Source organism: Hermetia illucens, chromosome 2 (assembly GCF_905115235.1).
Source record: "Hermetia illucens chromosome 2, iHerIll2.2.curated.20191125, whole genome shotgun sequence".
Taxonomy (NCBI): domain Eukaryota; kingdom Metazoa; phylum Arthropoda; class Insecta; order Diptera; family Stratiomyidae; genus Hermetia; species Hermetia illucens.
The window spans coordinates 165,597,105-165,610,054 of record NC_051850.1 but is presented as its reverse complement, the minus strand read 5'-3'; the positions used below and the strand labels follow the sequence as shown (position 1 = coordinate 165,610,054).

The 12,950-nt window shown below is 42.3% G+C and overlaps 1 protein-coding gene across 6 annotated transcripts in view; it reads right to left on the bottom strand.

The window, feature by feature from the left end:
* The window catches only part of LOC119647770 (anion exchange protein 3), a 115,346-nt gene that overhangs the window by 42,227 nt on the left and 60,169 nt on the right, over positions 1-12,950 (bottom strand). For 2 of the 6 annotated variants that reach the window (XM_038048948.1, XM_038048944.1), the window contains exons 1-2: positions 5,722-5,897; positions 5,460-5,617 (exon numbers count right to left, since the gene is read on the bottom strand). In XM_038048948.1, the coding sequence (XP_037904876.1) occupies positions 5,460-5,519 (60 nt within the window). In that variant the 5' untranslated portion in view covers positions 5,520-5,617; positions 5,722-5,897. Of the gene's footprint in view, positions 1-5,459; positions 5,618-5,721; positions 5,899-12,950 lie in introns of those variants that run through there. The other 4 variants (XM_038048941.1, XM_038048942.1, XM_038048943.1 and 1 more) reach the window with 3 other exon arrangements.

Below are 12,950 nucleotides of genomic sequence, written 5' to 3'. Positions count from 1 at the left end.
CTGCACCAAGTGTTTTTCGCGCGACTCACTCGTTGATTGCTCTGATATAGCGGATTGCAGTGCATGGCGTAACCAGCAGTGAAGGTGTCATACCTTTTTAAATTGTGACCTATCCAATGCCACTTCGGACTTCTAATCAAGGCGTTTAGCGATAATTGACCTTCTCCTCGAGAGTGTGTCAGGCCCAAGTAGACCAATGATGCGGCGGAGATAGGTGTTAAAGACCTGGAAGCTTCAAGCGATGGTGGTCGATGTGCTGCTGGCGTGGAACAATCTCAACTTAATGCTCGTATTGAGGTATCTGCATTCCTAGGTTTTAGACAAAACAGCAAAGGCGAATTTAAATGTGTCGATTAATAACAAGCTCAGTACCACCTTTGGCAGAAATGATGCTACTAAGATGTACCCCCCTTTAATGCAGATAGTAAAAGTGGGATTTGTTGGTGTATCTGCATTCAATCCGGCCCTGCTTGGTCCATGACTCGGCAAAAGTAAACAGATATCATCAGCATAGTCGAGGCGTTTGAAGAAAGGTGCTCCATTGAAGCTTTTCACGCTCTCCGGACAAGGAAGCACGGAAAACGTCATCGTTAACAAGAAAGAATAATAAAGTTCAACTTTGTCGGCCTTCCTTTTCGACTTTAAATTGCTTAAAAATTTTACCTCTACGCAGCACATAACATTTGGCATCGTCATATGTAGGGGTTTTACGTAAAAGTTCTGGAGGGGGATTGTCAACGCTGGTCCCTTAAATAAATTATTTTTGCAGGCCTACAGTACTAGCTCGTTGGCGCTGTTTGTCAAGGAAACCTTCCGAAGTATGGCTTCTTGGACGACCGTCAAGTTTTCCAGCTATCCACCCTTTTATTGTTGCATGCGAAAACGTATCCTTCTCCAATACATTCATCATATTTTCATGAATTTCTTTCCCAGATTAACATTCTCTGGGTAAGTATTTAATCTCTATTTCGGATAGGCTAGTTAGACCAGGCTTCAGCAGCGGAAGGTCGCAGTTCAAATCTTACTGGTAGCAGAGGGATCTGTATCGCGACTGGATGTCAGATACCAGTTCAGTCAACTGTGAATGATCACCTAATTGAATTCATGATCTTGAAGGAAGTGATCTAAAACGCTTCAAGGCCCAGATCTAATTGGATAGTGGTGCTAAAGATAATTATTTTTATTCAACTTCTTCGCGATTTTCCTATTTTTCTGGTTAGAAAAGAGAATGAGCGAGTAGAATGTCGAGTGACATTTCCTGATGTTTAGTGTCAACTACACTTTACTGAGAGAGGGCGGAAGAACTTCCGCGAGGCCTGAAGTTTTCACGGGGACGTTAGTAGCAATTTCAATGACAAAAGGGAATAATAGCGGGCCCGGATAATTTTCGGTACGGGCTCGAATTTTCTCTGTACGACCCTGGTGTCAACTTATTAACAGAGCGTGAATGAACCTTACTTTGATTGTAGAGGGGGCAGTCCTTTGGAGACGATATAGACGAAAGGAACTCAAGATTACCGGCATAAAGCAAGCAAGGGCAGATAGGGAGAAAGGGAAGATCCTTAATGAAAGATAAATTTGATAATGGTCCCAGAATGGATCTGCAAATCTACAAATTTGAAAATCAACAAGATTATTCGACTCGACGACAGGTCACTGCTTTTTCTCTTCTTATCTTGGAGCCTCGAAAGGAGACTCCTAAAATAGTAGTAGCTGAAGCAGAGATGCCAGCCTTTATACAGCCCTTCAGCCGTGTTAAATGCTAGGATTAGCTACATTGAATTTCTCTTGGTGCCCATTTTAACAAGTCTCGCATCGGACCATCTAGTGGTTGCCGGTCTATTGCGAGAGGAAACACGATATGCTGGTTCATCCTATCCGATCTATAAAAGCAGAGCAACTTATCGAAACTTCTTCTCAGTCGAGGACATCTTCAGAATGGTTGGAATCTTTGACTTTATATTTCCTTCTCTAATTTCATGAACGACTTTTTGGCAACCTAGAATCCTAGGTTCCGAGCTTCATCATCCTTCAAATAGTTTGACGAGCTTCATCACCCTTCAAATAGTTTGATACTTTGGTTACGGAGAACTTTGACCATGATGGCCCTCATGGGTAATGATGCTAACAGTCGGATTCGCTTATTTGTTAAGGTGTGTTCTTCTCTACGCCTGGTGCATTCTATGTTCACTTCTGAGCTGAAAGTAGCTGCTCTTTCCACCACAATTATCGTTTCTCCGGTAGTGAGTCACGACTAGTCTCGGTATACTAGCTGATCCAACGTTTTGGATAGCTGCATGTATCAACATCCTTTTCGGGGTAGATGTTTGGGAAAGCATGCCTGCCCAGACAACTTAGCGACCCCTTTGTAAAGGCGTCTCGGTTTGGCTAGATTGTTTTTGGCTAAGCTTTCATAGTGTGGTGCATATTTTAGCAACGAAGATTTCTGTTTGGGTGGCTCCATTCAAAACTTTAATCTGCAGGAAAAATCCCCTGAGGTTGACCGTTCAGAGGAAGGGCATGACCGCGATTCCATATCAGCACTCCTCCGCATTGTTGTTATGTTGTTCAAATCCTGTTCCATGCCGTGGTGGACGACTCTTGGCAAGGAGTTACGCGACAATTCAGTAAGTCGAGTGGCATTGGTATTCATGCGAGAACCCTGAGTGACGGGTTGCACGTTGATTCTCTTCCCAACGCCACGCTATGATACAGAAGTTTCAAAGCGCCAGCAATGCTTTGGTGTCAACCTCGAACTGCAACTTGTTGAACGACGAGGAATGGAGTGCAGAAGCCATCTACTCTCTCTTGCTTCACATCACCCTGCGTTTTAGGTAATTATGAGTGATATTTTCCGAAGATGTTGAGAAGATGTTAAAGAAAATTTCGATAGAAGTTAGTCATAACTATTTCCAGCGTATCGTTTGGTGAGAGTCTGTGAAACACTCCCTTGAGAATTACCAAATGGTGACCATCATTTCTGATATACCCTCCAGTTCATATAACGCTTTCCTTGTGTTGCAGAGAGCGTCCTAGACACGTGACGGATCCAAACCAGCAACGAGCGTCCTAGACACGTGACGGATCCAAACCAGGAACGAGCCGCACGAGAAACTATTTCCTCGTTGCCAGTGGCTTTCTTTAACGGCAGCGCAAGTTGCTCGCGACGGCAATCGCATCCTTGGTATTTTCGATTGCGCGCACCTGCCACATTCACCGAGATGGCAACCAACGTACCACCCGTGATTACTCCAAACGAAATTTTGATTCAACTACTTTGGGTTTTCTCCACTAACTCAGTTAACTTGGCATGAGTCTGGCTTACCGCGTAACGAAATTCCAAACTTTTTCCTCCCCATCCGACTGATATTACGCAAGATCTGCCGGGATTCTACTGCTTGCGACCTTCGTGGTTTATTAAGCCGTGGGATTTCTTGACAACCCTCCCTGGTAGCAATATTCAGCTTGGTATACTACACTGTCAAATCAAGCGCGGTTGGCTTTTCATGATCAAGACGGTTATTATCCCTCAATCGTGCAATCGTGGGTGCTTGAATCATTTACGGAGAGTCTTGGGAAGAGTAGACAAGACAAGCCTAGACAACTTCTAAATCATTCATACCTGGACGACTACCCTTTGGTATAGAACGACCATCGTAACACTCGAAGCCCTTGTATGACCAGAATTTTCCAATCATCTTGTCAAGAATCAACGTTTCGGACATCCTTTACATTTATCAGGCGTATCTATTCATTTTTCAAGACGGGATGCAGCTTTGGCTCTAGAATTTGTGTTTTCGACTGGAGATTGCAAGGTCGAGCGACGTCTGTAAGTATGGCTCCGAAAGCTGTGCACACAGAGCACCCAGGCTTTCGTCGACCTGTTTATGTCCACTACTGGTCCTCTAGGTCAATGCACCTACCTGTACAGCGATAATGACAAAAATTTAATGGCGCGAATCGCAACCCCAAGCACGATTTTCCTATTTTTCAATCAGAGCAGAACCAGTAGACTTTGGCAGATCTTGGCTCTAGCTGGCCTTTATCTCCTCACGTGCTTCTCGTTAGGCGGAGATTATGGTAGGTGGCGGCCAATTCGAGAAAGCAAAAGTTGATTCGCCCGGTTCCCTTTGACTGGTGAAAGTTTATACCCTCAGCATACGTATCAAGTCCTGCCTCAATCCTTTACAGGATTACACAAGGAACAAATTTGCTTTTTTTCCAGCTGACTGTTGACTCGAGAGACTACTCTTTGTCGAATATCGTAACTGTGTATATTAACAGGCTCAAACGTTGGTGAAGGCTGCAACAAATTCATCAAGTGTTTGGCCAAAGTGGACGCAGTGAATACATAGCAAGACTTCAAGCTTATAACATATGGCGATACCAGTTTCCCGACACGTTGTCCTGATTAAGAAGTTCATCAACGTGGAAGAACTCAATGCTAAGGTCACTTCATAACCCATAAGTGGGGTCAACCACAATTGTACGCCTTCACAAGGCCTATTCGAGAAGCTTACCCTCTTCCTCCATAGCCCTGCGCCACGTAGCCCTGGGACACATGTTACTTCGTGAAACCAGAACGACTCCATCGTCTGGGCAGATTGGTTGTTAGATAAGGTACAAAATAATATCGAATCAATGAACGAAATAAGTTTAATATAAAGGGTGCATCAGCTAATATTGATGCGCACGTTAGTTCTTTTTAACTATCTCCAACACAAATCAAAGGTTAATTTACTAGGAAATAATCATGGCTGCTCATACAAAAGTTATTTTATTCTGTTGAGATTATTGAAGAAAAACCTTCAGGCTAGATAGACGGTTCCAACCGAATTCCTATTCTCTTAATCACTAAGATTCCTTGTACCAACACTTTCTCCCACAACTGTATTTATATATAATTCAAAGGTGGTAAGTCGCACAGTTTGTGCAACGAATTTCCCAGGCTGTCACCCTGCATTCGCTCACATTGACTCCCGCGTGGCCAGGCCTCTTAATTCCAAGCCCTCTGTCCACCCTCTTCAAGTTACCTGAGCGTTGCATTCTCTATGAAAAATCAATAGACGTTAACCTTGACCACCACACACGTTTATCGATTTTGGAAACCTGGACCCGGACCCGGGCGCTATAAAACTTCCAACTTGAAGGACGTTCATTTCATTTCACTTGGGAAAATTCCCGAGCCGACATGCAACTAGTGTTTTCCGATTTTACGAGTCTAATGGAGAGAGCATGCGAGGACTTTTGTCGCTTTTGGGAGAGCCATAGCCGAGCTTTTGGGTGACTCGTGTGATAAGGGGCTTCTCTCGTGTTATCCTTGACGTTGGTCCTGGTTGAGGGTAACTTACGCCAGGTCATGTTGGCTTTTACGCTACGATATGGTTGATCAAATGTACTTGGGGTTTGGGGTGGGTGGTATGTGAGGCGATTGACAATTTTTGATTGACTTTTCTTACCTTCGTGTTGAATCCAAGAAACGAAAGTTTCCGTGTCCGGTTATCATCCTGTTGACTCATTTTGATGACCCACGGTGGCTTCCTTTAGATTGAAACAGTTCCGTTTGGATGATGGCTTATCACTGTGTCACTGTTGCTCCACACTGAACAGAATTTATCTGAAAAGGCAAATGTGAAATTTAGAGATTAGAAGGTATCAGGAATGTGGCACGCGCTCTTCATCTTAATTTTCGTCCCTGAATTATTTAGTTGAAACGTTTACCTGGCATCATTAATTTATCATTTGTAAATCCCTGAGCCTTTAGGTAATCTTTTCGTCAAAATCTGTTGGAATACTTTATTAAACAGAATAAATTTTCGCGACTGAACGTATGCTTAACAGCCTAACATGAGTGTTCTACCCACAACTGACTCCGCCACTATCTAACACAATTCTGAATTCACAACGAGATATCAAACGTTGTGTGGCACTAAATATAAAACTTTAAGTCTTGTGGTAGGCTCATCGCTTTTTCACATGGTTTCTGTGCAAATTTTCTCACAAGTGCGGAAGAAAATGTGTTCGAACGAAGGAGCTTTCTCGGGAAAATGTCTTGCAGATACTGAGTCCACTGTCTATCGGAAGATGGATTGTGGGGAAAGTCTTTTGTTTTTTCCGTGCGAGTACTACACGCTACTCCATAAAATAAATGGAAATATGCAATTGAATCAATAGAAATCTAATAAATTTATTAAAAAAGAAGGAAATATGATGGAAGACAAAAGGGGCTTCCTAGGAAGGAAGGAGGCTCACAAGGTCACCGATTAAGACAAACATGAAAAGGCAGAGTGGGGTGGTTGTCTCATTTCGCTAATGGCCTGGTGGAAAATTAAATGTCAATAGAGTCATAAATATATTTTATAGTGTCTGGGTCTATAACAGGATACATTTGCAAGATAAATATGTGTTTAGGGATTGTTCAGTTTCGAAACGTGCTGTGCAAACACAATCATTATTTAATTATTCATTCTGGGTTTCTTATTGGGCTTGCTCTGGTTTGTTTTAGACAGGCAAGATAACGCTAACAAGGATTGGAGAAAACTCATTACTGTATAATGCCAAGGGTTAAATGGAGTCAAACTTTTTTTGAAAGATGCTTTGGTGATGGTCCATCTAAACTCAATGGAGCACCAAATATGTGGTGCAACAGCCTTCATGATTTCGTAATATCAACACGTGTCCTTATTATAACATGAATACATAAAGCGAACGCTCGATTTACTTCGTAATATACGAACATTTATCAGTATATTTTGAACGAGAGGGGTGGGGGAAAAGGATGTGTGTGCAGTGAAGAAGGCGGTGTAGAGTTCACACGAGTGAAAATTTCAAAATACTTGTCAAGGCAGGCGGAATAGCAGATGTTTTGTATGACCTTTACGAATATTTCACTTGGTGAACTTCTCACTGAAAGCTCGATAAATCCGAACCCAAACTTATTGCATCCTGAAACAGAGGATGCTCATGCACAATGGAATCTTTTCATATGGAAATCTGGAGTATAGTTGAAGTGGTCGCTGCTCACAAGCATCCCCCATGCGCATATGAAAATATGTATTATATATAAAGGAGTCACTTTATGTATACATAGATAGAATATTGCAAAGACTAATTGGTCATATAACCTTTCGGGATTCTACCAATTTTGATTAGTTAGTTTGTCTTGAATACGAAATGGTGAAAGGTGGAATGGATCCGTTGGAAATGAAATAGGATATATGATGGAATGCTGGTTCAAGTGGAAGAATTTTTTGATACCAAGGATCTCGAGTTTTCCTTATGATGCACTTTGAAGTATCAATGCTTTTGTTATTGAGAACCCTTAAGGGTAGTGCGTCAGTTTAGGCTATGGAACAGAGTGGTTGCTTTATCTTGTTATGTTGGGCATATCCCACCACTGACCAATAGAAACCTTGTCTTCTCTTAGTGTAAAGCCTATGAACTGCTATCTAAATATGGTTATCAAATTCCACTTATGGAGGGCGCTTTGGGAAAGGTGTGCCTGTAGGCTACGGTATACGGACTATATCGGCATAAATCCTATCAAAACGGAGCTGACCTAATTTATCGTTATGGCAAGTCGTCGTGAATATACGTTGAATATACCGGAGGCTCAATTCGGCGTGGTACTAACATTTTATCTCGTAGAAAGAAGTAATTTGACTCGAAACGGCAACTTTATCCTACCAGAAATTTGTTAAGAATAGTAGGATTTCCACCAAACTTTCCTATTGCTTCCTGTTAAAGTCACTTTCTTTCTCAGATTTGAGTAGTTTCTGAGAACGGGTCCTTAAATAATTTCCCCCTTTTGGAGTTTTCTCTCCACTCCTTTGCAATCAATATGAAAACCAATATCAGTGACGAAAGGTACTAATCGAGACCTTTCATTTGATACCTCAAATGGCTATATTCGATGAAATAAACACATCCCTATTTTGTATGTATGGAGACACCGCCCCCCACCCCCGCCGTCCACTTTTTAACTAAACGTGGAAAGATGTTACTCACTGCATGCAAGAGGATTCACAGTTCCCACTTTCCCACCAGAATTCGTATCGATAGGAGTAACCGCTTTTGAAGAAATGGATATGACAAACAGGGAGATAGACGAACGGATAGATAGGCTGACAGAGAGTAAACTGATTTTAATAAGGTTTTGTTTTCAATAAAACCTTAACAATTTCATCCACAGGACAGAGGCAACTCATCAGACGCTACTTCACCTCAAAATGTTGTTCGCTCCCTTACATTAATCCGCAAAAACTCACTCACTCAAAGGAAAAACCGCCTTGCAGTTCTGATCGAAGTCGAAGCTGAACTAATTTTCGTTTGGAATTGAGGAAGCCTAGAAGAGGACTAATTTAAGAGGAAACTTCTAAACTTCTTCCGTATCAAATTTGGAACCCTATGGCTATAGTAACCTCCTATACGAAGTATCACGGGAGCTGTTGGCATTCACAACGAAATATGCCACACACAAGCCGAACTTGTGTAATATTACTGGGGCTTTTCAACCTCGGCAGAGTGTAATTCCGGTGATATGTTGGGGGGTTATGACATAGTTTTCTTTATCGGTGGATCAAAATATGTCTGTGAAGCCGGAGCGGGAGTATTCACGAATACGCAGTGTAACCGAGTCTTGCGGTCTTCCAGCATATGTCAGTATATTTAAAGGAGAAACGCTGGGAATACTGGAGGCCTGTCGTCATTAACGCTTTTGATTTAAAAGTGACATCCTCCAGGCTGGTAGGGTAGTGCATAGACGCGCTGAACAGTCTGGGCCACATGCTTAAAGTGATGCTTCTCTGTGTTTTCGGTTATAAGAACATAGAGAAAAATCACCAGGTCGATTGGAGTGTAATCTATTCAAACTCCTTGGCAGATGCTGACTTTGGATAGCGAAGGTTTACCTCCTATCAAGGAGGATCTTACTTTCTTAACATAAAATTTAATTTGAAGGGCATCTTTTCCAGACGCGCGCAAATGTGTACAGGACAGCCTATAGGGACCATACCGCCAGATTTAACACCCACTACAATTACCATTGCCAAAGTTGCTGAGAGGAGGCAGAAAACTCTAACGCACTTCCTTTGCGGTAGTGAAGCTCTAGCTTGGGACTTTGGGAACCTCAAGGCGACGTCAGATTGTAAGGTGGGGGAGCTGCATCCTTCGTTAAGGGAGAGTTGTTGTCCTCTGGCTATCCTGAGCCGGCTCGATTCTGTTCCCCTTGTGCTCCATTAGGAGTTGGTAACATCAAAACGGCGCATTATAGCACTAATGAATGACACTGATATCTATCTACCTGCGGGGCATGGTGCGTCAACCACACCTACGTGCCACCGCTATCAGCTCCTGGCAATTTGTTTCATAACAGTATGTGAACATGGATCCACGGAGGCTGGACATCCTGAGCGGGTTTCAGAGGAAAACGAAGGAGGAGAAGGAGAATAAAGGTTTGGGGCTCGCTATACTACCGAGTGTGGTAAGCCAGACAAGTTGGACGAAAGGAAAGGAAACGTTAGGCAGAAGTTGGGACAATCTGCTGCTGATCATGATTCGTTTAGCGTCAAAGTATGCATAAATTGTAAGATCAACAATTTCTGATTGAAGTGAACTTTTTGAAATGGGAGGCAGTAGCTGTTTCCGTATGAGTTAGGACTGGTGTTTTAGGACCTCGATAAAGTTGACCCCCGATAGCAACGCTAACACAAAGGCGGGAAAGAAGAGAACGAAACCGTAAGTGATAGCCTAGTTTTCGCCTGCTGTTATGGGAGTTTCTTCTAAGGATACTAAAATGCTAAAAAGACATTTATCATAATTATACCACGGGGTATCTGCGAAAAAAAAGCTGGAGTCAGATATCCAAGGTTTAAAAACCAACATTTCCATGGTATTTCATCTGCTAGGAGTTACTTTAGGGCGGTCCAGTAGACAGTTCATTATGGTGAACGTCGAACTGGACAGAACATAGTATGTCGGAGCAAATCCAGCGTAGAAATTTCGATCCTTGGCAAAATATTTATGAGTACCAAGGAGAATGCACAGAAGTGGATGGTTTTAAGTTGATGCCTGGACTTGACCGAAAGGAGAACCAAGAAGAATTGAAATAATTGATCTCACAATTTGCATTTCAGATATACTAGCGTTGATTGGCAGGTGCCAGGTAAAGTCTAATTGTCAGAGCACCATTACTTTGACTTTATTTTGATTGGACTACGATACAGATTCATTAAATTGATTTTGACTGAAATACAAAGACAGAGGCCGAATTCAACAAAATTTAATGAATATGCAGCTAGACAACTAAAGGTTCCTTTGGGAATAGAAACACAATTGGACGGATGAAGTATATAATATTATTAGAGCTGTATCCTGGGTGCTTGGCGAACGACGGAAGAACAAGCGCCATGCATATTGTAATCAAAGTCAAGCTTTGAGAAATGTGGAAACCGTTCTATTTCTAGATTCAACCTTTTGGAAAGGAGTCTGATTCGATTGTAACCCTGATCTTTATCAGTCTCGCACTAACGTGGGGTGTGTCATGGCACGTCAGCAAGGACTACACCTACAGCCACCACCGGGCAATCTTCTTTGAACTAAAGGGGGCCACAGGGCAGAGGACCAGCATGCTCGAAATCGAGATGTCAGGCTGGTTTGCAAGAGCTTTGGATGAACAGACCTTTAAAGAGGTGAGACTAGAGAAATAGTGAACTTGCCAGTCTTCAATCAGTGGGCTGCTAATCCACACGAACGGCTCAGAGAGCAGTAAGTAGGATCCATCTGGGGCTATGAGAAAGCCCACAAACCCTCAAGCTAGCTTTCCAGCGGAGCAAGAGGGAATGTTTAAGGAGCTTTGCTCGAAGGCGGATATAAAGAGGGACACTGACAACTTCTAGCGACCTCAGGATGTGGTGGCAATTCCTGTAATAATCAAAGACGTGCTATTAGAGATCTGTTGGTCCTCAAGGTTTTTGTGAAATCTAGATCGGAAATGTTCGCTCAGTTATTTGCAGCGTGCATATTCGAGGGGATATACTTTGTACGGTGGAAACTTCCAGGTGCATCAACCTCCTACAGACCCAAACGTCTTCTGGAGAATATGGCCAAAATGCTAGAACGAGTAATCTACAATAAACTGCTCTCGATTATTGAGAGCCAAGGAGGTCTTTGAATCGACAGTATTGGCTCCGTAAGAGCAGACCAAACATCGATGCACGTACAAAGTAGTATCAGCAAATATTGTCTGGTGATGATCCTGAACTTGAGAACATTTAGGCAATTATTTTCACCTATTTCCATAATTATTTACAAAAACGAAGGCTATGATTTGATACCGATGGTGGACCCCAGGAGCACGTTGTCGCGGGTGCCCCATAGGGCTATGTACTGGGAAAATCTTGTGCAACGATGTACTTAACCTTCCGATTTTGGAGAAAGCAACGGTGGTGGTTTATGCCGACTATATAGCACTAGTTATAATCACAAAGCATCGAGAAAATGCTGAATTAGACTCATTTGAAGCAATTAATGCTGCTAAGAGTTCTGGTCTAATATTTGCGGATGATGGAAGCGGTCCTCATCACCGGGTGCTGGAAAAATGTTCTTAGGTTACGGACGCATAAGGCATCGGATTTTCGATGCTGCTGTACTCCAACTGTAGGGGGGTGGGGGGTTTCTGTCAGTCGCCAACTCTTTTGGATTTGTCAAGACCTTCATCCTTTCGTCTTGCTCGTTACGGTTAAGAATAATTTCTGCTAAATGTTTCACTTCCTTTTTCTTTCACGTTTTAGAATCGACCTATTTTAGCATGTACAGGGAAGGTCAGTAAATGCCAAAAGTGTAGGAGAGTATAAAAGAGTAACCCCGTCGAGGCTTAGCGAGAGCCGAGTCCCGATTCGGAGAGATTAGTGTAAAAATAGTTGAGCTATCCGAGTTTATCAAGAACAAGCACAACGTGAACCAAGTCATAAAGAATATAATAGATCGCAGCTGAAAGAAAAAAATAATATGGAGACGTCGAAACCTGCTGTCTCAACAGTATCACAAACGACCGAAGTGACGTTTAGCCGTACTGCAAAATTGTCTCATTTGTTATTTTTAAATCTACAAGAAATTTGAACCCACCCAACCTCTTGGAAAAGGGACTAAAAGTAATTACCCTAATTAGAATTTTAGGATGTAATTTATTTATGCTAATTATCCAATCCGATCATATTCTATGTATGATAGATTGCTAGGAGTATAAATTCATAACACTCTCCCTTATTACTTCAAATCAAAAATTTTATCAAATAAGTAACATTGGCATCGTTATCGTAGAACATCAGTTGTTTAGGAATATTATAAAAAATGTCTTCAAATATCGATCTAGCCATCAGTTTCCATTTAGGAAAAGTCCAAGAACTGAAGTCCATCAAGTCTGAGGTTGAAAATCTAGAGCGCAATGCTTTAGGGTTCGTCTGTCGTCGGAACGACGGAAAGTACGAGGATCTAATTACGGGGGATGATGTGTTGAATTGCCTAGAACGCGTGAATAAGAAGATTAAAATGAATGAAGAAAGGTTACTTCAGCTAAATATTCACAAAATGGAGTCGAGTTTGAGTGTTGTGTGCTCGTTTGAAGAGGAATATCTTCCGGAAGATTTCATTGGGAATATGTCGCATCCTATGTGTCTTCAATCGTATAAGAACGAACCAGCAAGGGATTCCACATGCCATTTTAAGTATGGCAATGCCACAGCACGATCGTCACACGGCTACCTTAGACACAGTTTTGAGGCAGATGGGACTGCAGTACAGTTACCTCATAGCAAACGTACTCCAGCTTGGCGTTTAAGCCCGCTTTCTATTCCTCGGAAATCCGATATGCCTACACGGCCTGCAGAAGAGCGTCCGTTTAGGCCAGTTCCTCGTCGAGCGAGTTATAGAGATGGTAGACGTTTTGTCTCCCT